The sequence below is a fragment of the Lipotes vexillifer genome, unplaced genomic scaffold (assembly GCF_000442215.2).
Source record: "Lipotes vexillifer unplaced genomic scaffold, Lipotes_vexillifer_v1.1 scaffold1489, whole genome shotgun sequence".
Taxonomy (NCBI): domain Eukaryota; kingdom Metazoa; phylum Chordata; class Mammalia; order Artiodactyla; family Lipotidae; genus Lipotes; species Lipotes vexillifer.
In genome coordinates this window covers 339,623-367,021 of record NW_006776475.1, presented here as the reverse complement: position 1 = coordinate 367,021, position 27,399 = coordinate 339,623, and the positions used below count along the sequence as shown (strand labels likewise).

The window sequence follows — 27,399 nt, the reverse complement described above, 5'->3', positions numbered from 1 at the left end:
TCAGTAAATATTAAAGTTTGTTAATATCTTATGCCCTTTCCATGCTGCCATCTGTCTGTCCCAACTCTTCCCCTGAATTCCTTAGGCAACTTCTCATCTCAATTCTGGGCTTCTGGGATACCATCCATTTATCTTGGGAATAATTTTTCTACCCACTGCAGGCCCTAAAAAGTAAATCAAACATCCAGGATGTTATATTGAGCAATTCGGGTGGGAAGTGTGGGGAGGATAAAAGACAAAACACACGTAAGAGCAGATAGAGTGTCATGTTGGACCACAGCCGCTCAGCTGTGTCTGCTCTCCTCTCCCAGTAATAGCGCCCTCACCCCCTTTTCCTTTGGGAAAGACTTCTCCTACTCTGGGTGATTTAAATGGGGCTGTCCATCAAAGCCAAGGGGGAGGCAAGTGACCCAGGCCTAGCCCATCATAATATGCCAACCCACTGGCCTCAGGAAACGGTACGGTAATCAGCCCATGTGATTTCTTCCTTGAATATTTTTGATCTTTGGAACAAAGATGCTTGGCGAATGTAAGCATGTACTTGCCATGTGCAAGAAGCCGGCTTGCAGGGAGAGAGAATGAGTTCAACACTGAGAAGCAGATGTGTGCAGAGATGAACCTGGAAGTCTCAGGTCCCAAGTTACAGCCTCTGAAGCCCTGGTTCCTGCAGAACTTCTGTATTATGTGAGTTTTCCCAGTATTCTTCCCATCTATGTGAGCCACATAAATTTCCATTTTTCACTTAACTGAATTGTATTAGGCTGTTGTTGTTTCCAAGTCAGAGTCCTGACTAATACAAACGCTTTGTTTGTAAAGGTGGGAAGCTGGTTGTGTGATCATTCGTAACTTTGTCCACTCTGACTCTGATGAGAAGGCACATTCTCCCCAAGTGGGTAGCATTCCCATCATACTGACCAAGATCATGGGAACCCCAATCTTTTGGGGTTAGGGCTCATTGATTTCCTATTCAAAGCTCTCTGGAGATATACTTGGTCTTACTAGTTGCTGATGTGATCTGCAGCATTCACTCCATCAAGCAGAATTTGAGTCTCTCAAGTCTTCGGAGTTATTTGAAGAAATACAGAAATCTCTTCTGGTTTCTTTGGCGCTTGTTCTATTCCCTTTCATCTCCAGCTCAGCACTATGAAAAGGTGTGATGTTGTGCAATCCTGGACTCTGGATGTATATGAAAGTATACAGGCATATTCTGAGCAATCAGGATTAGTAATGTGGCACACACACTCTACTCCCTTCATCATCATATAATTTTTTAAAAAAGCGTGCCCAGATTGATGAAACCTTCCAGGGAGGCCCATGCAGTCCTCTCTGCCAGGTGGGGTGCAAGAAGAGAGCTGCTCACGGTTACTCAGACACACAACAGGCTCCCAGTTTATTGCCAGCTTCAGGAGTGCCCCTGCAATCTGAGTCTTCCCTTGTTTGGGAAGTCTGCCTACTTTCTCATCAGGTTGTCTCTCTCCTCCTTCTGAAAAGTGCCCAGAACACTTCAGGAGGTCATCTGGCTTAATACCTTTCAGTGCCAGTAAATCCAGCATTTGTTGTTTCTTTTGTGCCCTTTTATGTGCCCTTTTATTTCTTTGAGTTCTCAGTATAGTACTTGGGGACAAGAACAGTGTATGCTGAGATTTCCTTTAAGAACATCATAGAAAAAACAAGGAATAAGGGGCTCAAGGGCAGTTTAAAGATGCTGGGGCATGTTTAGCATTTCATCATCAAGTTGAGGAAATAGAACTGAAAGGAATATACTTTGTGGTGTGTACTTTCTAGTTTAGAAAGACTGAGAGAGGGGTGACCAATTTAAGGTTTTTAGTTTCACAAAATTCATAAGAAGAAATAAAAGAGGATTTTTTCGCTACTATTTCATTTACCTTTGCTCTAATCTTCATTATTAACTTCTTTCTGCTACCTTTGGGTTTAGTTTGTTCTTCTTTTTCTAGCTCCTTGAGGTATAAAGTTAGATAGTTGATTTGAGATTTTTTTTTTTTTCGGTACGCGGGCCTCTCACTGTTGTGGCCCCTCCCATTGCGGAGCACAGGCTCCGGATGCGCAGGCTCAGGGGCCATGGCTCATGGGCCCAGCCACTCCGCGGCACGTGGGATCTTCCTGGACCGGGGCACGAACCCGTGTCCCCTGCATCGGCAGGCGGACTCTCAACCACTGCGCCACCAGGGAAGCCCCCTGAGATCTTTTTTAATGTAAGCTTTTATGGCTATAAACTTCCCTTTTAGCACCACTTATGCTGCATCCCATAAGTTTTGATAGGTTATATTCTCATTTTCATTTGTCTCAAGATATTTTATAATTTCTCCAGTGATTTCTTCTTTGACCCATTGGTTGTTTAACAGTGTATTATTTAATTTGCCTATTTCTGTGGATTTTCCAGTTTTCCTTCAGCTATTGATTTTTAGTTTCATTCTATTGCAGTTGGAAAAGATTGTTTGTATGACTTCAATCTTCTTAAATTTGTTAAGAATTGTTTTGTAGCCTAGCACATGGTCTATCCTGGAGAAAGTTCTGTGTGCACTTGAGGAGATGTGTATCAGCTCTTGTTGGTGACAGAGGCTCCTTCCTTGACTAAACTTTACTCAGTCTCCTCTAAGATCTCTAGGCCCTGACCTTGGCATCTGTCCTTTTTGGGCCTGCATCACCCAGTTATAGCAAGAATCACTATCAGCTAGTTTAGAGAGAATTCCTCCATCCTTGATATCTGATCACCCTCAATCTCTGATCAAATTCCTCACATCCCCACCATTCCCCAGGCAATGTCCGATCACCTTATCCTGCCTTCACCAAGAATACTGTTTAAGTCTGTTGAATAGGACTTCCCCTTACCCTTGATGTTTCCTTTTAGTAATTTTTCATCCACTGAACCCCAACCTGCTCCTTGGTTATAAATCTCCACTATTCCATGCTGTATTTGGAGTTGAGCCCAGTTCTACACTGAAGTCTCTTTTCCTCTATTGCAATAGTCCCTGAATAAAATGTGTTTACTGCTTTAACAATTGTCAGACTCTGTGTTTCTTTAACATTGGGCAGAGGATTTTTTTAATATTCACATAAATAAACAATAATGTGCAGGTGCCTACACAGACTTTTGGCTTGATTTGTTGGCATTTGCAAATGTAAATGATACAGTGACAACTTTACTACAGATGAGTCATTAGTCATATTTAAACAAAAAAGTAACCAAGACTTCCAACTGATGCTCTGCTGGGCCTCTCTGGAGCTCCATGGGGTCAGCAGAGGTGGTGGACCCCACCAGAATGCAATGATAAAGTGATAAAGAGAAAAATCTTAAAAGCAGTCAGAAAAAGAGGCTCATTATATAACAGAAACAATGAATGACCATAGACTTCCTGTCTGAAACAATGCAAGCCAGAAGACAATAATAATCCATCTTTAAAATGCTAAAAGACAAGGAAAATCTGTCAACTTAGAATTATTACATAGCCAGCAAACATGTTTTCCAAAAATACTTTTTTTAGACAAATGCCATAAGACCTGTAGTACAAATGGCACAGGAAATTCTTCAGGCAGAAGGAAAATGATATCAAACAGACATTTGGATCTTTAAAAAGGAAGAAAGAGTGCAGGAAATAGTAAATATGTGGGTAAATATAAGAGATTTCCCTTCACTGAAAAATTTTTAGAAGATAATTGATTTCGGGCTTCCCTGGTGGTGCAGTGGTTGAGAGTCCTCCTGCCAATGCAGGGGACACGGGTTCGTGCCCCGGTCTGGGAAGATCCAACATGCCATGGAGCAGCTGGGCCCGTGAGCCATGGCCACTGAGCCTGCGCGTCGGGAACCTGTGCTCCACAACGGGAGAGGCCACAACAGTGAGAGGCCCGCGTACCGCAAAAAAAAAAAAAAAAAAAAAGATAATTGATTTCTTAAAGTGAAAGTGATAACAATGTATTGTGGGCTTTATGGCCTAAGTAGAGTTAAAATGTATAACAATAATAGTAGACAAGATGAAACCTACTGGTGTAAGGTTCTGACATTACATCTGAAGTGAAATAAAATTATTTGAAGATAGACTGTATAAGTTAAGGATGTATGTTGAAAACCTTAGAGCAAACCACTTAAAAAAGAAGCAAAGCTGTCATAGTTAATAAGCCACTAAGTCAAGATAAAAATGGAATGATGGGGGAAAAAAGCCTAATACAGAAAAGTCAGGAAAAGAGAAAAGTAATAAAGAGCATATGGGACAGATGGGCCACACAGGAAAAACTAGCAAGATGGTAAATTGAAACCTAATTTAAAAATAATTATATTAAATGTAATGGTCTACATTGTCAGGGTTACAATGTACAGGTTTATTGTGGTTATGCTGTCAGGCACAAACTGGGTAGTTTTATAATGATTCAACAAGAAGACAATCTTAAACGAGTATGCTTACAACAGAACTTCAAACTACATGAATGGAGAAATAGGTAAGTCTAAAGTTATAGTTTGAGATTTCAAAACACTTGTCTTAATAATTGACTGAAAAGCAACAGATATGTAAAAGATTTAATGTAATGAAGATTATAACCATTTAATGATATTTGTTTAGAACATTACACATATATGTATAAAATCTGCCTATTTTTCTGATTGTTTTTAAGATTTAAAATACTACACACAACTTCAGAACATATATTCTTTTAAATATCACATGAAATGTTTACCAAGAGAGACCATATGCTGGGTCATAAAATGAGTTTTAATAAATTAAAATGACAGAGATCATATAGGATGTGTTTTTTAACCACAAAAGAATTAAATTAGAAATCAGTAATAGAAACATTGCTAATAACAGAAAAGTCTAAAGCCAATGATAAATCTTCCACCTTAAGAAGTTAGAAAGAACAATAAACCCAAATTAAGTAGAAAGAAGAAAACAAAACGACAGAAGTAGAAATCAATAAAATTTTTTAAATGGACAAATAATAGAGAAAATCAAATAAACCAAAGGCTGGGCCTTGGTAAAGATCAGTAAAGTTGTAAATTTTAGCTGGACTGATTTTAAAAAAAGGAGAAAAGATGCAGATTACTATTATCAAAAATGAAGGCAGAGACATCACAGCAGATTCTACATATATTTAAAGAATAATAAGAAAATATTATGCCAATAAAATCAACAACCTAGGGCTTCCCTGGTGGTGCAGTGGTTAAGAATCCACCTGCCAACGCAGAGGACACGGGTTCGATCCCTGGTCCAGGAAGATCCCACATGCTGCGGAGCAACTAAGCCTGTGTGCCACGCACCTAGAGCCCATGCTTTGCAACAAGAGAAGCCACCACGAGAAGCCTGTGCACCACAACGAGGAGTTGCCCCCACTCGCCGCAACTAGAGAAAGCCCATGCACAGCAACGAAGACCCAATGCAGCCAAAAATTTAAAAATTAATTAATTAATTAAATTAAAAAAAATCAACAACCTAAATGAAGTGGCCAAATTCCTTGCATTCCAGAATGGACTCTAGAAGAAACAGAAAACTAAACAGCCTTATCTCAATTTAAAAAAATAAATTTCCCATTAAAAATCTTCAGACAAATAAGATATCAGGCTTAGGTGGCTCCACTGGTGAATTTTATCAAACATTTAAGGATGAAATACCAATTCTATGCAAAATTAGAAAATGCAGGAGAAAGTAAATTACCTACCAACTCATATCATGAGGCTTACAAACAAATATTCCTCATAAATGTAGATGCAAAAAATTCTTAGCAAGTATTAGAAATTAAATCTAGCAGTATATACAAAGTGTAATACATTGCAACCAAGTAAATTTATCCCAGGGATGCAAGGTTGATTTAACATTTGAAAAATCAATCGATGTCATTTATCATATAAAAAAGAGGAAAACCATATGATTACCTCAATAGATGCTGAAAGAGTACTTGATAAAATTCAACACCTATACAAAATAAAATCTCTTAGCAAACTAGATATAACAGGGAATTTCCTCAACTTAATAAAAAGCATCTATGAAAAATGTGTACCTAAATAATACTAAATGGTGAAAGACTAAATGCTTTCTCCTCTGAGATGAAAAACAATAAAACAGCAATAAAAAAAACAATAAAAGGATATCCACTCTCACCATTTCTATTTAACATCATACTGACAGTCCTAGCCAGTGTAACAAGGCAAGAAAAAGAAATAAAATGCATACATAATGTACAACTGCTTTTATTCACAGATGTTATGTTTGCATATATAAAAAAATCTAGAGGAATCTATAAAATGCCACTAGAATAAGTGAGTTTAGAAAGTTTGTGTATAAAGTTAATACACAAAAATCAACTGCATTTACTTAGTTGAGGCAGCCAGGCTCCTTAGTTGTGGCTTGCTGGCTCCTTAGTTGAGGCAGGAGGGCTCCTTAGTTGCAGCATGTATGTGGGATCTAGTTCCCTGACCAGGGATCGAACCTGCCCCGCCCCCCTGCATTGGGAGTGCAGAGTCTTAACCACTGTGCCACCAGGGAAGTCCCTCTTTATTTTGAATTGAAGCACAGTGGATTTACAATATTATATTAGTTTCATGTGTACAACATAGTGATTCAAAATTTTTATAGATTATACTCCATTTAAAGTTATTATAAAATATTGGCTATACTCCCTATACTGTACAATATATTCTTGTAGCTTATTTATTTTATACATAGTAGTTTGTACCTCTTAATCCCCTACCCCTATTATGCCCCCCTATCCGTCTTCCCACAGGTAACCACTAGTTTGCTCTCTATATCTGTGGGTCTTGTTTCTGTTTTGTTATATTCAGTAGTTTTTATTTATTTATTTATTTTTGGCTGTGTTGGGTCTTCGTTGCTGTGCATGGGTTTTCTCTAATTGTGGCAAGCTGGGGTTACTCTTCATTGGGGTGCACGGGCTTCTCATTGTGGTGGCTTCTCTTGTTGCGGAGCATGGGCTCTAGATGTGCAGGCTTCAGTAGTTGTGACGCATGGGCTCAGTAGTTGTGGAGCATGGGCTTAGTTGTTCCGCGGCACGTGGGATCTTCCCAGGCCAGGGATCAAACCCGTGTACCCTGCATTGGCAGGTGGATTCCTAACCACTGCGCCACTAGGGAAGTTCCTATTCAGTAGCTTTATTTTTTAGATTACACATATAACACAGAGTATTTGTCTTTCTCTGTCTTGACTTATTTCACTAATCATAATACCTTCCAGGTCCATCGGTGTCATTGCAAATGGCAAAATTTCATTCTTTTTTATGGCTGAGTAGCTGAAGTATTTCTTTAAAATAGAATTCAACAGCTTTTGGTTTTTTTTTTTTGGAAACCCTTTAATCTCGTTATAGCAGTGGTTTCTTACCTGGGCTGATTCTGACCCCTCCCTCCAGGGGACATTTGGCCATATCTGGAGACACTTTTGGCTGTCACACATGGGGGTGGTGCTACTGGAGTATAGGTCAGGGACACTGCTAAACATCCTACAATACACAAAGTGGTCTCCCTGTAACGAAGCATCATGCGGCCCAAAATGTTAACAGTGCTGAGTTTGAGAAATCCCATTCTTTAGGATAAGAAAATTCATTTTTTCAAAATTAGATTTTCTCACTCTCCCCTCTAATTAAAAGGAAATGGAACTCCATTTTGTAAGTCATGAGAAGCAGAAATGATGTTATCACATGGTGATGCCAGTCACAATACTTCTGATGTCCATAATTATTTTCAGAAAGTAAAAGTGCTTGATAACATCTTCAGGAAAAACACAAACTTCATATATAGGTAGTATAATTAACATTGTAAAGTATTAAAAATGAACTTACCTTTGGTTCATTGATAAAGTTCCCTGAACATAGTGACTACCATGGGTTGCTTTTGACTGGAGTTTCTTTATGAGACTGAAGTTTCCACCAAATTGTTAATTGCTTTCAGTTTCCCCATCTCCAAGAAAGGCAAAAAAGGTACCTGAGAAAGAAGCTGTTACTGTTCTTGTTTTCTTGCTACTGGCACATTAGTATTTGACAGTGGTTCTGTACTAAATTCTGGGGCTGCTACTGAAATGTCATTAAATTCCAACTTTACACATCTGGCATGCCGCCAAATCCAGCTCAGTGTGTTAAAAGTGTGGATTACGGCCCCCAAAAATCAATGCTCTAGAATTCTGCGTTTATGTAAACCTACAATTAAAAAGTGGGCAGTCACTTTCTTTGCTTATCTGATGAGGGGAAGAGAAGGGAGCTGTTTTTCTAGGGTGGAGAGGTGAAAGTGTCAACTTAAAACAGAAGAATTCCCTGGCACATCCTTTAAGACATAGCTTTTGATAAAGACAGTTTCTCTGTACACCTCTCAGCCTAGCACTGACCTGCACTGGTCAGGGAAGGTCCCTCATTTTCACAGACAAACTTTGGGAGTTTCTTCAGAGAACCTGGTTTGGTGTTGTAGAATTTCCTTAAGAAATGTGTGAGCATTTGTGAGTAATGGGAAAACAAAACAAAACACTGGATCCTCATGAAAGAAGGTAGCGATAGCACGAGAGGACAGTTTTTGGACAGTGCATGTGTGGGTATGCTTATTTTAAATGACAGAGAGGTTATCCACAAGGCTCCTCGTGGAAAGGCAGGCACTTCTCCCAATCCCGCAGGAAAACAACGTAAAGCTTCAAGCAGTATAGTCACTGCCTGCCATCTAGCAATTAAAAATGGCAGGATGGGAAGACTAGAGATTCATTCGGCGCCTCTCTTGCAGGGATCAGTGTATTAAGGTGGAGCTGCCAAAGCAACAGGTACTATCCTACTTCTAGAGGCTAAGGTTTGATGCATTCATATTAGAAAGGGATTTAGGACACAGTTCTACCCACAGGGTAAAACAATGTCAGCAATAGCAGCTTCAAATTCAAAGGAAATATTTATACACAGATACAATGAAAGATACAGTTTATCTTTGTAGCAGGTAGCTGTGGCTGTCAGTCAGCTGCTGAAAACAATTTCAGAAAAAAAAAACTTTGCAGAGTTGGTTTTTCGATCATTTTGACCAAAGCAGAGCAAAGCAAACCAAGGCAAAGCAAAGCAAAGCAAAAAAAAAAAAAAAAAGGAAAAAAAAATTCTTTTCCAGGAAATCTATTATTTTTCATCACAACAGAAAAATCTCTGTATTGAAATGTTTTGGCTACATTTCTCATTTTGGGGGTAGAGTGGTTCTGGACATGAAAGATTTGTATTTCTCAGGGCAGTCCCCTCAACCTTCTTTTTTTTGCGGGTGGGGGTGTGTTCTATTGCTTTCTTTTTTTTTTTTTTTTTTTTTTTTTCCTAGTTAAGAAATACATAATAAATATGATATTATAAAATACTATATATGTGAATTTGGAGTTCTACATATCTAATAAAACACAGAAATCTTTTTTTTTTTTAGCAGTACGTGGGCCTCTCACTGTTGTGGCCTCTCCTGCTGAGGAGCACAGGCTCCGGACGCGCAGGCTCAGCAGCCATGCCTCACGGACCCAGCCGCTCCGCGGCATGTGGGATCTTCCCAGACCGGGTCACAAACCTGTGTCCCCTGCATCAGCAGGCGGACTCTCAACCACTGCGCCACCAGGGAAGCCCCTCTATTGCTTTCTTAATCAGCTTTCCCAAGAATCACCTTTTCAAGTGGAGTAATGATAGAGCTATAACTAGCTCTGCAGTCTAGGAAACTGGGTGTTAGTGTGATAGGAAATATGAAAGATTTTGACTGAATTATGGGAATACTATATAGAATTTGAATAGAATTTTATCCTTTATTCATTTTAAGATAATTTTATCTTACTCAAAGGAGACTTGATAAGTGATTTAAAAGGGGCACTATTAGAGAGTTAGGATTTAATTGTAATCTTATTTACATTTCAAATGCAGAATCAAATTTCAGTATCTTTTGCCATACTTGAGAGAGAATGGATTTAGTTAAGTGTTTTTATTTGTGGCTGGGGAGGCTAAAATAGCTGACAGGTACTTATGTAAGGGGAAGATTAGCTCTCCTCATTCCATGCTGCCAGGTTCAAGATGTGCCCACTGCACTGATAGTTCTGCAAACATATAACATCATGTTAGATTCCATCAATACGTTTACCCCAGGAGTGAAACTGGGACATGCCATTGTCTTTTCTAGCTTCGTATTATCTATGGCTGCATAACAAATTACCCCTAAGTTTAGCAGCTTAAGGCAACATATACTATCTTGGGTTTCTGAGTCAGTAATCTGGGTGTGGCTCAAGGTCCCTCACAAACTATAATCAAGGTATTGTCTGTGGTCATCTCAAGGCTCCAGTGTGGGGAGGAACCTCTTCCAGACCCAGTCACGTGTTGCTGGCAGGATTCAGTTCCTTGCAGGTGGTTGTACTGGGGGCCTCTGTGCTGTTGCCTGTAAACCCTGGTTTCTTGTCACATAAGCCTCTCCATAGGTCATCTCAGAACATGGCAACTGGCTTCCATCAGAGCAGGAAAGCACAAAAGTAATAGTGAGCCAGATAGAAGACAGAGTCTTTCTGTCACCTAATCTCAGTAGAGACGTGTCCTTTTGGCCGTATTCTGTTCATTAGAAGCAGGTCACTAGGTCCAGCTCACATTCAAGGTCAGGGGATGATAGGATTGTGAATACTGGGAGGTAGGAATTGCTGGGAGCCATCTTGGAAGCCTCCTACCACTTATTTAAAGCTTTATTTTTTCTTTTTTTATATTAAAAACTAATGACTGAGAAAGTAAGGTTACCTTCAGATGCTGAATGTGAAAGGCAGAGGCCACATATTTGAGTCAGTTGCAGCAAGTTACTTGTGCACATTTTCAGAGCTAAATTGTCTTCTGAGGCGTTACACGTAACAGACTGATAGAGTTACTCAAAGGTAGAGAAAACTCCCCTACGATTCACATGACTATTTTTGGGTTCAAAATTTGTGAATGCTTCTCTGAAACACCACTTAATACAAAGCTTAATACAAATCCTAGACAATGTCATCAATGGAAGAATAGAACAAGATTTGAAAAGCATGTTCAAAACCTAGATTTTTTGATGGAAATTCCTTCTAGCAATCAGCAGGTACTCAAAATGTTTCAATAAAGAAGGTACCGGCTCAAGTGGCCTGCTAGCACCAGATGTTACAGAGTATGACAAAGCTTGGAGGGTGAGACCACTTTTAGATAAAAGCTATTTCTTGATCCTAAATAACACAAAAAGTAAAATTGCTCTGTAACTATTTGCGGAGACAGATCAATGGTAGCTACCTTTCTTTTCTTCTCCTTTTGCTCCTTGATCTGTGTGACTAAAGACTCAAGAATTTTTGGCTTTCTTTGCTTTCTCCTCAGGGTACACCTTTCATGAGGTCTACCCACCCACCCTTACTAAGCTTGGCTGTGTACCTCAAAAGGACAACGTGTTCTGACAGCCCACTCTGTGGAAGATCTCAGGGCCACTTCAGTGACCAGAGGCAGTAGCCTGGATCCTGCGGGCAACCTAAGACCATCTTGTTCTTTTTTTTTTTTTTTAAGTTCCTCACTTGAAGATTTATTTGAATAATAGCCTGAGGAAGCTTTTATTTTTTGTCGTAACTATGATTATTTTAGTTTGGAAGTGACCAGATAGGAAATGCCAACTTTGCCTGTGAAAGAATTTAGGATTCTTTGCGACTTCTAGAGACTTTGGAAATTGAGGCAAGGGAGGAAATCAAAACACAAGTTTTATTCCCAGTTCAAGGGTAAAATTCTTTACTGTGATGTATCAAATCGAGTATTAAGCATATGAGAAGTCTTATATGGTCTGGAGGTTCACCTCTAAAAGAAAAATCATTGCTTCAGAAGAATATACTCAAGACAGTACATACTAAACATGCACCCCAGTCATTAGCTTCCTGGGCTTTTGTAGTCATTAAACCAATCACAGAAATATATGGAAAAGTTGCTTTAAAAAAAGCAAATTCAGAATTATGAGTTTGTTATTAGTAGAGGTATATAAAACATGGACAACTGATTTTGCAGAAAGCTAAAAAAAAGATATCCGAGGTCAACTTGTCATATTATTTAGTTCACAACTCAAATCATTCTCCAAACTCAAGAGATACAGCACACACGTGCTTTAATTTCTAGAGTATGTTTTTTCCTTTAGGTTTAAAAAAGATCACAAAAGCAAAACACTGAAAGCTCTTTCTGTCCAGTGTCAAGGATATAAATTGTTAACAAACATTGTTTATTAAGAATTCACAGTAATTGTCTTGTAGAATTTGCAGGTGCCAAGAAATGATGGCAACAAAATTGTAGAATAACAAAGTGTTACATAAGGAAAAAAAAAAGTAAAATATAATGCTTTGAAGGAAATTGTTGTAGAATAAATTACATTTTAAATCAGAGTAATTGACAGCCTTACATGAAACATCTGGGCTGCTGTTTAGAGTGGCTTTTAAAACATATAGCCAGCTAAAGCAGGGAGAGAGCAGAAAGCAAGGAAAGGGTGATGGACTAGCTCTGAGATGTGGGCACTGCTTTCTCTTCTCTGTGCTTCAGTCTTCTCATTAATAAAGTTGGAGCAGATATTCTTTCTTGGATCTTCAAAAAAAACAAAATCTCATGGTTCCTTCTGATCATGAACAATAGAGCAGACACCATTTTGTAAGAGAGCATACTCTTCTCTGATTGAGAATTATTCCTGTAGTCACAACTAGGCTTTTCCTATCCTGTTCATCAGTTGACACACTCCTGAAACAAGGAAGCGTCCTCACCAGACAATAGCAGAACTATAAAAATGTTCAGGCATTTAGGAGGTTCTTTTAATGCCTAATAATCATATGAAAAGTGACAAAGACACTGACACAAGCTATTAACAATTCAAAATAAAAGGAGTGTTTTTGATCTCTTTTGTGATTTGAAATGTGGAAAATCCTTTGCTTTTTGTTAAACGTTTGGGGTGAACATCTCCCCTCACAAAAGGTACATCATACTTTATTCCTACATACTTCAGATGTTGGGATTAGTAGGCTTCCTGAAATTTGAGGGCACTTGGGGATTAATACCTTGTGTTAAATTTGGGATCAATGGTGTCACAAATGACAGTGCTGTACAAGTGCACCTAATGCTGCTTCTGAATTGAAGATATTCTCTCCTCCAGATTTGCCTTTTTTGTTCTATGTTTAACACTGGGTATTATATTCTCTGTGAAGGGTGTAATAACTTCCACAAGATGGCTAAATTTCTTCTTAAATTACTAAAATTTATGGCTTTCACATTAGTAAACAATTTGCAAAGTTTTCTCATTACCTCAAAGGTGAAAGACTATATATACAGCAATTAGCATTATTCTGGAAATAATACCTAAAATTTATTAGTTTCATTCTCTTCTCTTCATAGCATATACTGCCAAATGTTTAAGAAATAAATGAGATCTAATACCCACCTATAGTTCAATGAATAATAATAAGCCAGTTTCACAGATGTAGAGAACTAACATATGGACACCAAAGGGGGAAAGTGGAGGGGGTTGTGGTGGTGGTGTGATGAACTGGGAGATTGGGATTGACATGTATACACTGATGTGCATAAAGTAGATAACTGATAAGAACCTGCTGTATAAAAAAATAAAATAAAATTCAAAATAAAATAAAATAATAAGCCAGTCTCAGGCTAGCTTAGCTATTGATCGTCTGGTTCTTTAGTTCCTAGACCACACTGAGATGTGTCTTCACTGGGTTAAGATTTACCATTATGGCCTCTCTCTCTATTTTGCACTTTCTTTAAATTATGAGGAAATGTAGTTCAATATGAAGACCCTCCTTTCTTTAGTTTAAGAGAAAACTAGCCTCTTGCAGATAAGTTTGAGTTTTCTACCATGAAAAACAAAGATTTCATTTGTTTTAGCAGCAAGAAAATTTAGAATCAGATTTGTTGTCCAAGCTTTGCTGAGTTGCCTGAAATCATGTACTTCTGTACTTTTTTAATGTTAAACGTCTTCTTTAAAGGCTTTGTATTTTGTAGGCCTCTTCATACCCTTTTAAGAGACAGCAAGATACAAATTTCAAAAATAAAAATACAGGGGCTTCCTTGGTGGCACAGTGGTTGAGGGTCCGCCTGCTGATGCAGGGGACGCGAGTTCTTGCCCCGGTACGGAAGGATCCCGCATGCCGCGGAGCGGCTGGGCCCGTGAGCCGTGGCCGCTGGGCCTGCGCATCTGGAGCCTGTGCTCCGCAGCGAGAGAGGCCACAAGAGAGGCCCGCGTACCCCCAAAAAAAAAAAAAAAAAAAAAAAATACAGTTACAAGTGACTAGTTAAGCATATTGTATTATTTTCTACTATAGATGTTAAAGACGATTTAATAGTTTTTTTAAAATGTATATAATTTTACATAGAAAATATAATTTTCCTTTCATTAAGAATGAGATCACAGTTATTATTTTATTAAGGATTTACTAAATACTGTCTGGTGTGTTACCTACTAAAATGCCTTTTCAGCTACTGAAAGAATTTAGCTACCTAATCTGGCTCTGGTTCATTAGTTCATTGAATACTACATTTGTTAAGTTTTTTTACCTTCCCAAGTTATATTTTTAAAACAGGAAATTATGCTGACTTAAAAAAAACTTAAATCAAGACAATACTATTTGTAGGCTTTCCTATCTTCTGGATAGTATATACTTTTTTAAAAATAAAAAATGTGATATAATAAGCATTTTGAAGGAGTGTTATACATGTATCGTGTTTAAGGTCACAGTTTTCATTAATCTGAGAGAACATACAGATGTGATACTTTAAAAAAATCAGTGAAATCCAGTGAAACTTTAATTTCTCATTTCATTGAGAATTTAACTACAAAAAATATCAGAAATGAGAATTTATCTTTTAGTTATAATTCAATAAATGGATTCCTTTCTATATATATCTTAAGATCAAAAATCTCAGTGCCATGAATAACATGATTGAAGAATCATGTAACAATGTATATTTTAATATCAGATTTGTGTAGTGATTTAGAACAATAAATATCACACAGTGAAAAATTTATCATAAACTAAATGCAATAACAAGAGGAAACAAACGCTTATGTACACATTACCAAGGTCTTTACAATAAATTATAGTGTACAGTTCCATCACAGCATATTTGTATACAAAGTCACTAATGCAAACACTGAAAGAAATCTGTCATGTAGCTCTTTAATCTTGATTTAATAAAGTTTGTACAGTATCAAATAATATCAAAAGTCTAAAAAAACACAATGAGTTTTTATATCATGTTTATAAATTATTGTTTATATACCATTAAAAAAAAATAAGGTCAAAAGTGCAGTTTAAAAAAAAGTGGAAATTGTTATTCTTGGTAAGAACTAGAAAAACATACTGTCCCAAGTAAGAAGCAATCTAAAGGCTTATACAGTTTCTTAGACATTTTCCTTTAACTCTCAAACAACCTTGGTTACCATATCCTACAAGATAAACCAATACAAAGGGAGTGAAATAATCTTTTTATAAAAATAATACAAAACACAGATCTAGTAATGAGAAACACTGGAAATAAATATAATGATAGGCCTCCTCCAAAATGCATTAAATGACTTTTTGCTCACAGGAATGAATGGGCTATCACTGAATGTGATAAAACTTGGGAAATTTCAAAGCATTTCTAAAAATTTTAATCTTTGTCAAGTTTTTAGGTATAACTGGCAATGGTGCATACATCCCAGGATTATGAAACTTTTTCGTATAACTAAGACAAAATATGACTTAAAGGTGCTAAATCATATCACAGAAAATAAAGACTAAGGATCCCATAATTAAAAGGCAGCAGTATAGAAACTAGTCAAGAAGAAACAGATGGACAAAACACAACGCTGTGTCTTAATTGGCACTTATCACAGTAACTAGTTATATTTTGACAAATTCTAGAACAAATGCCTATATTGAAATACATGTGATACATGAACCACTTATATAAGAAACTGAAAGGGTAAAATTACTGGCTTATAAAACAAATTAAATTTAGAGAAAAGAAAAAAATAAAAGGAATGTGAAGAAAAATCTTACTTTTAAACTTATTGTGGGATCAAAACATTGACAGAGATGTATCAATCAGGAGCAGTCTTCCTGCTGCTAAGACCTGCAGGCAGCTGAGCCTGGCGCAACACCACCCCTCATCTCTCCAAATGCTACTATGTAACTGGTGCTTTATTTGTAGGACACTGAGCAATAGAGGCTTATTTTCTGTTTTTTACTGAATGGAATAAGTTCCCAGGTTGGGTTAACATATATAGACTGCCCGAGATAATAAACACTTCACCATTACATTAGGTTAATGGGAAATGAAGATCTTCCTGGCTCTGACAGGAGAAAAGTGTTGGCTGCTGAAAACAGTATGGGTGCTCTGTAGGCTACATACGTACATACTTAATAATTAATGTCACCTTCAGTAGAAGATTAAAAATCGATGGATATGGATGCTTGTGCAGAATCTTCCCGCCCTCTGACATAAATTTCACAGGGAATCTCTTCCATTACTCTGTCTTCTAGGGCCTGTTCAGGGCACTCGTGTGCCTGCTTGAAAGTGTAGCTACTCTTTTTGAAGGTGCTATTAAATGTTTTCATTGGCTGTGGTTGTGCAAAATCATTTCGGAAGGGAAGTTCCATGGAACTGAGGTTGGTCCTGCTTTGTTTGATGCTGGGTGCCTGCGATCCACAGTGATGGTCGTGGATGCACCGCGACGCCGTGGAGGAGCACCGTGCCTTCTGATAGCTGTCCAGTTCCTCCGACAGGTCGGCCAGGTCCGCAGACATCTCCTTGTCTCTCAGTGAAAACAGTTCATAATGAGGAGGATCAAACACTTCTTGGAATCCAGTTTTATTAAAAGCAGTTTTGCAAGCCATGACCTTTTTTCGAGGCTGTTTCACTTGTACTAAAATAGAAATAATGAGAAGGACCAAGACAATCCCTGATGTAATGCCAATAATTGTTCCGTGAGTTTTAGTGATTTGTTCAAACAGTCCTACTTTTTTCTTTTCTGCAGAAAAGAGAAAGAAAAACGATGAGCCTTTTAAAATTCGTTCATGAGTCCTGTCACAAATTGGTAAAGTATTTTTAAGTAAAGCAGAACACTTCTGTATTTTTTTTCAAATACAACACAGAAAATGCAATTTAAAATTAGGTTTTTAAACAAAATAATCCCATTACGACTTCTGGTTAAACTAACCAATCATAACGCAGCTAGACAGACTACGAAAAAGGAAAAGGACTTGGTTCTTTACTCAGAAGGCACGTGAATACATAGCTTGCAAATCAAAGTAATACATGAATACGAAAAACGCCAAAACAAAATACTCTTGTTCTATCAAGTTTAGCTTTTCTGCTCTATGGTAGTTTTGAGTATACCCATAGTATTTCTACTGATGGCCATGAGCAAGAGAGAAGGAAAATGATCTGACTAACCCACTCAGGTATGTTATCATGGTCTACTGTTTTTGAATGATTACCTGAAAATACTTTCTCTCAAGTACTTAAGATAGCCATATCAGATTACATTAACTTTCCACAGTAAGATATTTATTGAACTCTTGGGAGAATAAAAGGGAGATAAACTTTAGTACTGAAACAGTGATTTGATAACCAGTTTGTAGACATTCAACTAGTATTACCACAAGCCATATTTATCTTCCAGGGAGTATATACTGGAAATATAGTGTAGGAAATTCATGGAATAAAAAAAGCAGTCCTTATAATGATTCTGTTTTTACATTGTAAGACTGAATCCACCAGTTGATTTTTATTAAGTAGTATTTTCATTTAATTAAAAAAATAAGAATACTCTAGGTTACAATCTAAATTATTATGAGAATAAGGTATCTTTACAATAGAAATGACCAAGAAAATAAGGGCAGGAAATACCATGATTGACTTTTGAACAACTTTAAGGTAAAAAACATAGTCTATAAAAAAAAATGCTTTTGTTGAGAATAAATATTTTTCTTCACTTTTACCATATCCCAGAGGTCTATGATCCATTAAGGAGAACATTTATTTTATATGTGTTTATTCCAGCCAAAGCAGTTATGCCAAGCACAGTTGTAGAAAAAGACATTTTAATTTTTTCTTAATGAAATGCAATGGACACTCCTCTCTCAAAAAGGCTGGCCTTTGCCAGTAGACTCACCTTTACAATGATTTTCATCCCAGGGGTATGCACAGTTTTGAACCCCATTACAGACTAAAGAATTATTGATGCACATGTTGCTATGGCAAAAGAAAGTGCTGCCTGTGCAGGGAGCTGTAGGAAAAAAGGAAACTTTGTTGCTAAGAACTGAAAGCATACAGATTACAACTCATCCTGATTTATTTTACATTTACTCTTATAAAGTCAATATCTTACCTCAAAGGCTTTTTTGTGAACACACTCTGTACTACACAAACAATAAGACAAAGGCCAATATTCTCTGTTGCTGACTCATGTAAACCTGAACTTAGTTTGGGCACCAAAAGACTGTATTTAGTGTAATGACAATATGAATATACGGTCATCCCTTGGTATCTGAGGGGGATTGGTTCCAGGACCTGCTGCAGACACCAAAACGTGCAGATGCTCATGTCCCATAGTAGGCCTCTCCATATCCAGTTCCTCATCTGTGGATTCAACCAACCATAGATCATGTAGTACTGTAGTATTTGCTACTGAAAAAAATCCATGTATAAGTGGACCTGCACAGTTCAAACCTCTGTTACTCAGGGGTCAACTGTATTTCCCATGGTTCTTATGAAACTAGTATATAGCCCGGTATATATATATATATATATTTTTTGGCTGTGTCGGGTCTTTGTTTCTGTGCATGGGCTTTATCTAGTTGTGGCGAGCGGGGGCTACTCTTCTTTGCAGTGTGCGGGCTTCTCATTGTGGTGGCTGCTCTTGTGGAGCACAGGCTCTAGGCGTTCAGGCTTCAGTAGTTGCGGCATGTGGGCTCAGTAGTTGTGGCTTGCGGGCTATAGAGCGCAGGCTCAGTAGTTGTGGTGCATGGGCTTAGTTGCTCCATGGCATGTGGGATCTTCCCAGACCAGGGCTCGAACCCGTGTCCCCTGTACTGGCAGGTGGATTCTCAACCACTGCGCCATAGCCTGGTACATTTTTTCAAAAGGTTAAAAGAAAATGTTAGCAAAGACGTGGAGACACTGAACCCTTGTGCATTGCTGGAAGAAATGTAAAATGGTGCAGCTGCTGTGGTAAATAGTATGGCAGTTCCTCAAAAATTCATATAGGTTACCATAAGCTCCAGCAATTCTCCTTCTAGGTATATACTCTTAAGAATTGAAGGCAGAGACTCGAACAGATACTTGCTGTTCATAGCAGCATTATGCACAAGAGCCAAAAGGTTAAAGCAACCCAAATGTCTGTTGATGGATGAATGGATTACAACAGACAAAACGGAAAAAAAGCACTCTTTGGAATTTCAAAAAAAAAGTTTTAAACAGTAAAGATATATGGAATATATGCCATTGAATTTCATATTTGATATAATTCTTAAAAAAACCTTAATGGTCTCAAAGCTCATCATAAGGACAATAAGTATTAGTTACATACATAAGCTGTTAGATTAAGGATAGAAAAGCCAATGAAGATGTATGGTGGTATTTTTTTTTTTTTAAAGCTTCCTTTATTTATTTTTATGTTGGGGGTAGGAGTTTATTAATTAATTAATTTATTTTTGCTGTGTTGGGTCTTCATTTCTGTGCGAGGGCTTTCTCTAGTTGTGGCAAGCGGGGGCCACTCTTCATCGTGGTGCGCAGGCCTCTCACTATCGTGGCCTCTCGTTGCGGAGCATAGGCTCCAGATGCGCAGGCTCAGTAGTTGTGGCTCACAGGCCCAGTTGCTCCGCGGCATGTGGAATCCTCCCAGACCAGGGCTTGAACCCGTGTCCCCTGCATTAGCAGGCAGATTCTCAACCACTGTGCTACCAGGGAAGCCCCTATGGTGGTATTTTATTCAAGTACAAAATTAGCTAGTGTACCCACTTCTGTTGTGTCATATATATCATAAAATCATATTACACAAATATGTGTACTTTAAAACATAACAAGTGTCCTAGAGAACATATAACATTTTTGAATTCCTCATTTCTAAAAACTGGAGTTTTCTGTTTTTTGTTTATATATCATACCATAATTCTATTATATACTATATCATATTACATGTTGAATTCTTATTTTACCTATTTTATCCAGTTCACAAATGGGGGATACAGGGAAGAGAAGCTATTTTCAAGACAGGGTGAGTGAAGTTATAAACAGCACTGTGGCTTCTAGGTATTCTGATTTTCTGAGTGAAACTATCATCAGCTCTTAACGTTTATCAACAGAACATTACATGACACTACTTTGATGGCTCTTCATAGTTCCAAAAGTGGCAAAAAAGACAGGTTTTCTGCAGTGTTTCTTACTGATTGAACAGTGAGTGGAAAATACCCTTAGTGGAAAAAATAATAGAGTTCTTTTTTTTTTTTTCGGTACGCGGGCCTCTCACTGTTGTGGCCTCTCCCGTTGCGGAGCACAGGCTCCGGACGCGCAGGCTCAGCGGTCATGGCTCACGGGCCCAGCCGCTCCGCGCCATGTGGGATCTTCCCGGACCGGGGCACGAACCCGTGTTCCCTGCATTGGCAGGCGGACTCTCAACCACTGCGCCACCAGGGAAGCCCCGATAGAGTTCTTTATAACTGTTCTCCACATTATTTAAAGCAATTAGAGAGCAGCACTGATATTGTCAGATTTCGTTTTGTAGAAATGTAAAGTGTATTTAAAATTACTTTATGGATTTTCAAAGGACAAGCACAGCTGTTATTATTATAATGAGAATCAAAGTATGAGTTATTGACATGGGTTGCTAATGACATGCTTCAATTCAAAACTATATAAAATGGCTGAATTATAAGTCTTTATAAATAAGGGACAAAGATAACAGCAAATATACTGCTGTTATGAACTACTCTCTACTTACAGCCTGAGGACTTTCTCCTTTCCCCTTTACTCACTATGGGTCATGGTGTGGGAGAGAAGAGGGGGTTAGGATTTTAGCTTCCCTCTACTTCTGATGAGATGTGGCAATGATGGTGAAAGATGGTTCTCTCCTTCAATTAGGTCTGCAGGGGACCCGTAGGGCAGTATGTCACTGAAAATCACACTATGGATTTATTCTAACAAAAATATCTTGGGCTGCTTTCACAGTTCTAGTCCTGGAAATTACTTTCCTAAAACCATTCCCTTTCTTAAAGAGTGAGGTATATATTAGTATTCAGTGCTTGGGAAGAAGTCAAACATATCCTGGTTGCTATTCTATATCATTCATTTTAGCCAAGTTATACTATTTTAGTCACATCTGCAATCTACAATGAGTAGAAATGAAGTGAATCTCTCACGCAGAATTAGTCCATTTATATAAGCCTCCTCAGAAATATTTTCATGGATGGATTAATAATAATTACAAATCATTAACATTTTAGAGAACAAAAGAGTTTAACAATTTGAATTAATGATAAGCATGTAAAAATGTACTGTTTGGAGCTCTCAAATGTGCTTATCAAATGGACATTCTTAAACTGGGACTTTTATAAAAATTCACAAAATCCTTTATTTTGATCACACACTTCTTTTGGAGGGGAGGTTTTCTTTTTCTTCTTGGGTAATAAAGCTACATTTAGGATATGGAGCTAAGTCTACTGCAGCCTTCAATTAGTCTGACCTTTAGTGACTAGTGTAAAGATATCACTTGAAGGAGGCTTGTCACCTGTTTACTTATCAGATTTGTATTAAAGAGAAATCATTAGTGTTTACAGAGAAAACAGTTAAAACATGTTAGAGAAGAATTTTACATGTAAGTTTAGACCACTGCTAAAATAAATATAATGTGAGTCAAGAATGTGAACAAGTAGCCATATTTAAAGGTCTTTAAAAATAAACTGGTGGAATTAGTTCTACTGATAGTTTACTTAACCTAATATACCTGTGCAAAAAGTTAATGCAGCAGGACCAAGGCTGCTACCTTTAGAAGGGTCTGTGTGCAAGGCTGGCCCTTAGCTGGCATCTGGGAACTTGGCTTTCCTCTATTACCTGACTGATAAGGTGGTTCACGGTGCCTAGAGTTTGTGTTAACAATGTCATCTATGCCAAATACTTGCTTTCCTTCTGTGAATCTAGAATTTCGGTATACGCAAGGCAGACAGTGCCGATGTGAACAGCCCCCAATATAAAACCTTGGGTGTTGAATCTCTAAATGGGCTTTTCTGGGCAGAAACATTTTACATATTACTGCATTTTCTGGTTGCTGGGGAAATGAACATACTCAGTGTGCCCCACTTGGCAAGGAGAGAGCATAATGAAGCCTGTGAAAGGACTTGTCCAGATTCAGACAATCTTTTTCCCTTACTGATCCTTTCACTGTAATAATCTTAGCTGTTAGGACGAATGTATGTTGGTCCTAGCAAATCACCTATCATGTGGGTGGTGTTGCGGAGCCCTGAAACAATATCCAAAATGTTATCATTTTAACATGTAATCAGTATAAAACATTATTAATGAGATATTTTACATTCTTTTTTTTTTTTGCGGTACGCGGGCCTCTCACTGCTGTGGCCTCTCCCGTTGCGGAGCACAGGCTCCGGACGTGCAGGCTCAGCGGCCATGGCTCACGGGCCCAGCCGCTCCGCGGCATGTGGGATCTTCCCGGACCGGGGCACGAACCCGTGTTCCCTGCAACGGCAGGCGGACTCTCAACCACTAGTGCCACCAGGGAAGCCCCCTACATTCTTTATTTCATACCAAGACTTTGAAATCTGGGATCTATTTTTGTAATTATAGCACATTTCAATGTAGACTGGCTGCACTGTTAAGTGCTCACCAGCTACATGTGGCTGATGGACCCTGTACTGGACAGCATGGGTAGTACAGATGTTGGGAGTAAATGTACTGAGGAAAAAGTAAGAAGGCTAAAATGCTTTCTTGCTAACTGCATCTTTGTATCAAGTGCTGATTTGAATTATTTGAAACAGTAAAACAGCCTTTGTAGGGTTGTATTTTATTTTTCAAGTTTGAAAAGTTTTCAAAATAAAACAATTTTTAGAAACAAACTGAGGTCATATCTATAGATCGATAAAAAGCAACAGCACAGTCTGCTTGTGGCAAATACCACTGCTGAACTCTTGACATTTCCCAATGCTCGAGGAATTCACTACACCCAAAATAATTCAACACTTTCTTTTATCCATTCAGTTTTCATTTTCCAAGTCAGTCAGGCCCCAAAAAGTGACTGTCACTTTGCATCCTTGTGGAGTCTGTCTCCACAACTCTTCTTTCTCCTCACTGTCACTTCTTTGGTTCAGACCTTCCTGGTTTCCCACCTCAATCATGGAAGTAACCTCCTAAATAGCCTCCATGCCCCAATAAAAGTACAGCTCTGATTATATCTTTTTGTAGTAAAACATGCTTCAAAACTCCCCAATGCCTGTCTAAATAAAGCCTTTAAAGGTCTTCAAGTTCTAGCTTTAATCACCTTTCCTAGTTCATTTCTCTCTGTTCTCCTTTCCACTACTTCTTGTGGGCCAAATTAACTCTGATTCTATACCTTTTTCATTATAGTACTTCTGTTGGAATAATAACCTCAATTAACATTTCTACCTTCTAAAATCTACCTACCTTCAAGGATAAACCCAAAGGACCTTCCTTCAAGGACTACTTGCTTCATAAACAATGCTGCCCACTAGAAGTAACTTTGATATTTAATAAGAAAGCACTTTGTTTTCTGTCTTAAATGGTCTTTGTCATAGTCAATTCTGTATTTACTTCATTTGCATATATGCCACCTCACTTAAGTGACTGTAAGATCCATTAGGACAGGGACTGTATCATCCATTTTTGTATCTTCATAGCAAACACTTCATATTGTAAAAGTTAAATAAATGAATGGAAGGCAGGTAGGAAGACTGGTTGGCTAAAATTAACTTCATAACCCAACTGACCATCTGGCAATTCAAAAAGGTCTTTAAAATTAAAAATAGAAGAGTTCAGCTACAGTAAAGACTGTATATGGTCACATACAACCATGATTTTAATATAGAATCCAAGGAATAATAATACAATACTTTGAAATTATAAGTAAAGGGTAAAATTAGTAATTCCCAAATTTCTCAAGAAAAATATCTGATAATATCTTACTGTTATACCGAAATATTTACTAACTTTGGATTTGCAAAAATCATATAGCTTACCATTATACCATACTCATCAGTCAGGACATAAAAGCTAAAACATTTGTCTCATGAGGACAATAGATATTATATACCACTTATTTTTTCAAATATGTGATGGGAACATACACATGCAAGTGTATCCAGGAAGTCTGGGTGAGTCTTTAAATGGTAGTTTTCTTCATATAGTAGACGACTGTGAGGAAAGGAACCCATTAAACAGGCTAATCAGCCCTACCCAAATGTAGATTAAAGTTAAGGGCCATTCAAAACCAAGTCAAAAACATGATGGTGTAAAAGCAGTTTTTTGTCAAGCTAATGGAATATGATCTGTACTTACAATAAGCAAAATCAACAAAATAATTATTAGGAAATACTGACAAGTCACTTGTACTTTTATAGGAGAGACAAAAGCAGTGAACCATTTTGCCTTGTGAGGATTTGTTCACTTGAACTACCAAGAGCTTAAGGGAAGAATTCTAAAATCTGTTCTCAAAGTTTCTCCACTTATAAGCTGGGTCAGTGTGTCTACACATGAGCTACAACATCCTTTAATATGAAAACGTTCCCACATGCTCATAAAACAGTAAAGATACCTTTAAAGACTTAGGCAATCAGAAAAAGACAAAATCTCCATTGTAACCACAAGGAAGATGTCTAAAGGATATGCACAGAAGGAAATCTAAATGTGTCACTACAAAAATCAACCAAGCACAAAAGAAGGCTGTGATGAAGGAAATAAGGGATAACAAAGCTGTTAAGACATATAGAAATCAAAGAGCAAAATTGCACAAGTCCTTCCTTATTAGTAATTACTTTAAATGTAAATGGATTAAACTCTCCATTCAAAAGGCAGAGATTAGCAGAAAAGATTAAAAAAACCAAGATCCAACTATATGATATTCTATAAGAGATTCACTTTAGATCCAGAGACATAATTAAGTTGAAAGTAAAAGGATGGAGAAAGATATTCCATATATATAGTTACCAAAAGAGAGTTGGGCTGGTGATACAAATACAGGCACATGTTGGAGATATTGCTGGTTTGGTTACAGGCTACTACAATGAAGTGGGTATTCAAGTACTCACGTGAATTTTTTGGTTTCCTAGTGCATAGAAAAGTTACATTTACATTTTACTGTAGTCTGTTAAGTGCACAAGTAGCATTATATCTAAAAAACACAATGTACATACCTTAATTAAAAAACACTTTATTGCTAAAAAATGCTAACCACCATCTGAGCAAGTCTTTTTGCAATAGTAACACCAAAGATCACTGATGACCATAACAAACGTAATAATAATGAAAATATCTGAAATATTGTGAGAACCATCAAAACATGACAGAGAGAAACAAAGTGAGCAAATGTTAGAAAAATGGTGCCAATAGACTTGTTCAACACAGGGTTGCCACAAACCTTCAATTTGTGAAAAATGCAGTACCTATAAAGCGCAATAAAGGGCCGTGCAATAAACAAGGTATGCCTATTATCAGACAAAAACAGACTTTAAGTCAAAACTGTTACAAGTGACAAAGGACACTGTACATTGATAAAAGGGTCAATTCACCAAGAAGATATAATAATTATAAATGTATATGGACCAAAAATCAGAGTCCCAAAATATAAGAAGCAAACATTGTTAGAATTTAAGGGAAAATTAGACAGTTCTATGATAACAGTTGGAGACATCAATACTCCACTTTCAATAATGAATAAAACCACACAGAAGATCAATAAGGATGGAATTCCCTGGTGGCCCAGTGGTTAGGACTCTGCACTCTCACTGCCAAAGGCCTGGGTTCAATCCCTGGTCAGGATTGAAGCCGAGCAGGATGGCAAAAAAAAAAAAAGACCAGTAAGGAAATAAAGGACTTGAACAATACTATAAACCAATTGGACCTAACAGACATGTATAGAAAACCCCACCCAACAACAACAGAATATATTTTTCTCAAGTGCGCATCGAACACTCTCCAGGAAAGACCATATGTTAGGCCAAAAAAAAAAAAAAAAAAAGAAAATCTTAATTGTAAAAGATGGACATAATACAAAATGTCTTTTCCAATAACAATGAAATGAAACTAGAAATCAATAACAGAAGGAAAACTGGAAAATTCATAAATATGTGGAAAATAAACTACACACTCTTAACCAACTAATAGGTCAAAGAACATATCACAAGGGAAATTAGAAAACACCTTGAGACAAATGAAAATGAAAATACAACATACCAAAACTTATAGGAAGCAGCGAAAGCAGCGCTAAGAAGGAAATTTATACCTATAAATGCCTACATTAAAAAAGGGAGACAAGGGCTTCCCTGGTGGCGCAGTGCTTGAGAGTCCGCCTGCCGGTGCAGGAGACGCGGGTTCGTGCCCCGTTTCGGGAAGATCCCACATGCCGCGGAGCGGCTGGGCCCGTGAGCCATGGCCACTGAGCCTGCGCGTCCGGAGCCTGTGCTCCGCAAATGGGAGAGGCCACAACAGTGAGAGGCCCGCATAACGCAAGGAAAAAAAAAAAAAAAAAAAAAAAAAAAAGGGAGACAAAAAAGGGAGAAAGACCTCAAATCAATAACTTAAAGAACTAGAAAAAGAAGAGCAAACTAAATTAAAAGTTCCATGCCTTTGTCAGAAGCATTAAAATAATAAAGATTAGAGCAGAGATAAATAAAACAGAGGAAAAAAGACACTAGAGAAAATAAAAACCACCAAACTTGGTTCTTTGAAAAGATCAACAAAATAGGCAGACTTTTAGATACAATGACTACGAAAAAGAGAAAAGAGATTAAAAAGACTCTAATTACTAAAATCAGACATGTAAATTGGGACATTAGCATACATTTTACACATATACAAAGGATTAGAAAAGAATACTAAGAACAATTTGTATACCAAAAAAAAAGGCTAACCTAGATGAAACAGACAAATTCCTAGAAACACACAAACTACTGAAACTGAACAAAAAGAAAAAAATCTCAATAGATCTCTAACTAGCAAGGAGACTGAATCAGTAATCAAAAACCTTTCAACAAAGAAAAGCCCTGGACCAGATGGCTTCTCTGGTGAATTCTACCAAACACATTAGAAAAATTAACACTAATCCTCAAACTCTTCCAAAAAGTTGGAGGAGAGATCACTTCTTACTCACTTATTGGCCATCATTACTCTGATATCAAAGCCAGACAAAGATACTAGAAGAAAATAAAACTGTAGACC

General features: G+C 37.6%; 1 protein-coding gene across 1 annotated transcript in view; it reads right to left on the bottom strand.

Annotated features, from left to right (window-relative positions):
- Nucleotides 1-16,360: 16,360 nt before the first annotated feature.
- The window catches only part of NETO2 (neuropilin and tolloid like 2), a 69,274-nt gene continuing 58,235 nt past the window's right edge, over nucleotides 16,361-27,399 (bottom strand). Inside the window, exons 8-9 of the mRNA XM_007450382.1 lie at nucleotides 18,116-18,229; nucleotides 16,361-16,969 (exon numbers count right to left, since the gene is read on the bottom strand). Of these exons, the coding sequence (XP_007450444.1) occupies nucleotides 16,389-16,969; nucleotides 18,116-18,229 (695 nt within the window). The 3' untranslated portion in view covers nucleotides 16,361-16,388. The remainder of the gene's footprint in view (nucleotides 16,970-18,115; nucleotides 18,230-27,399) is intronic.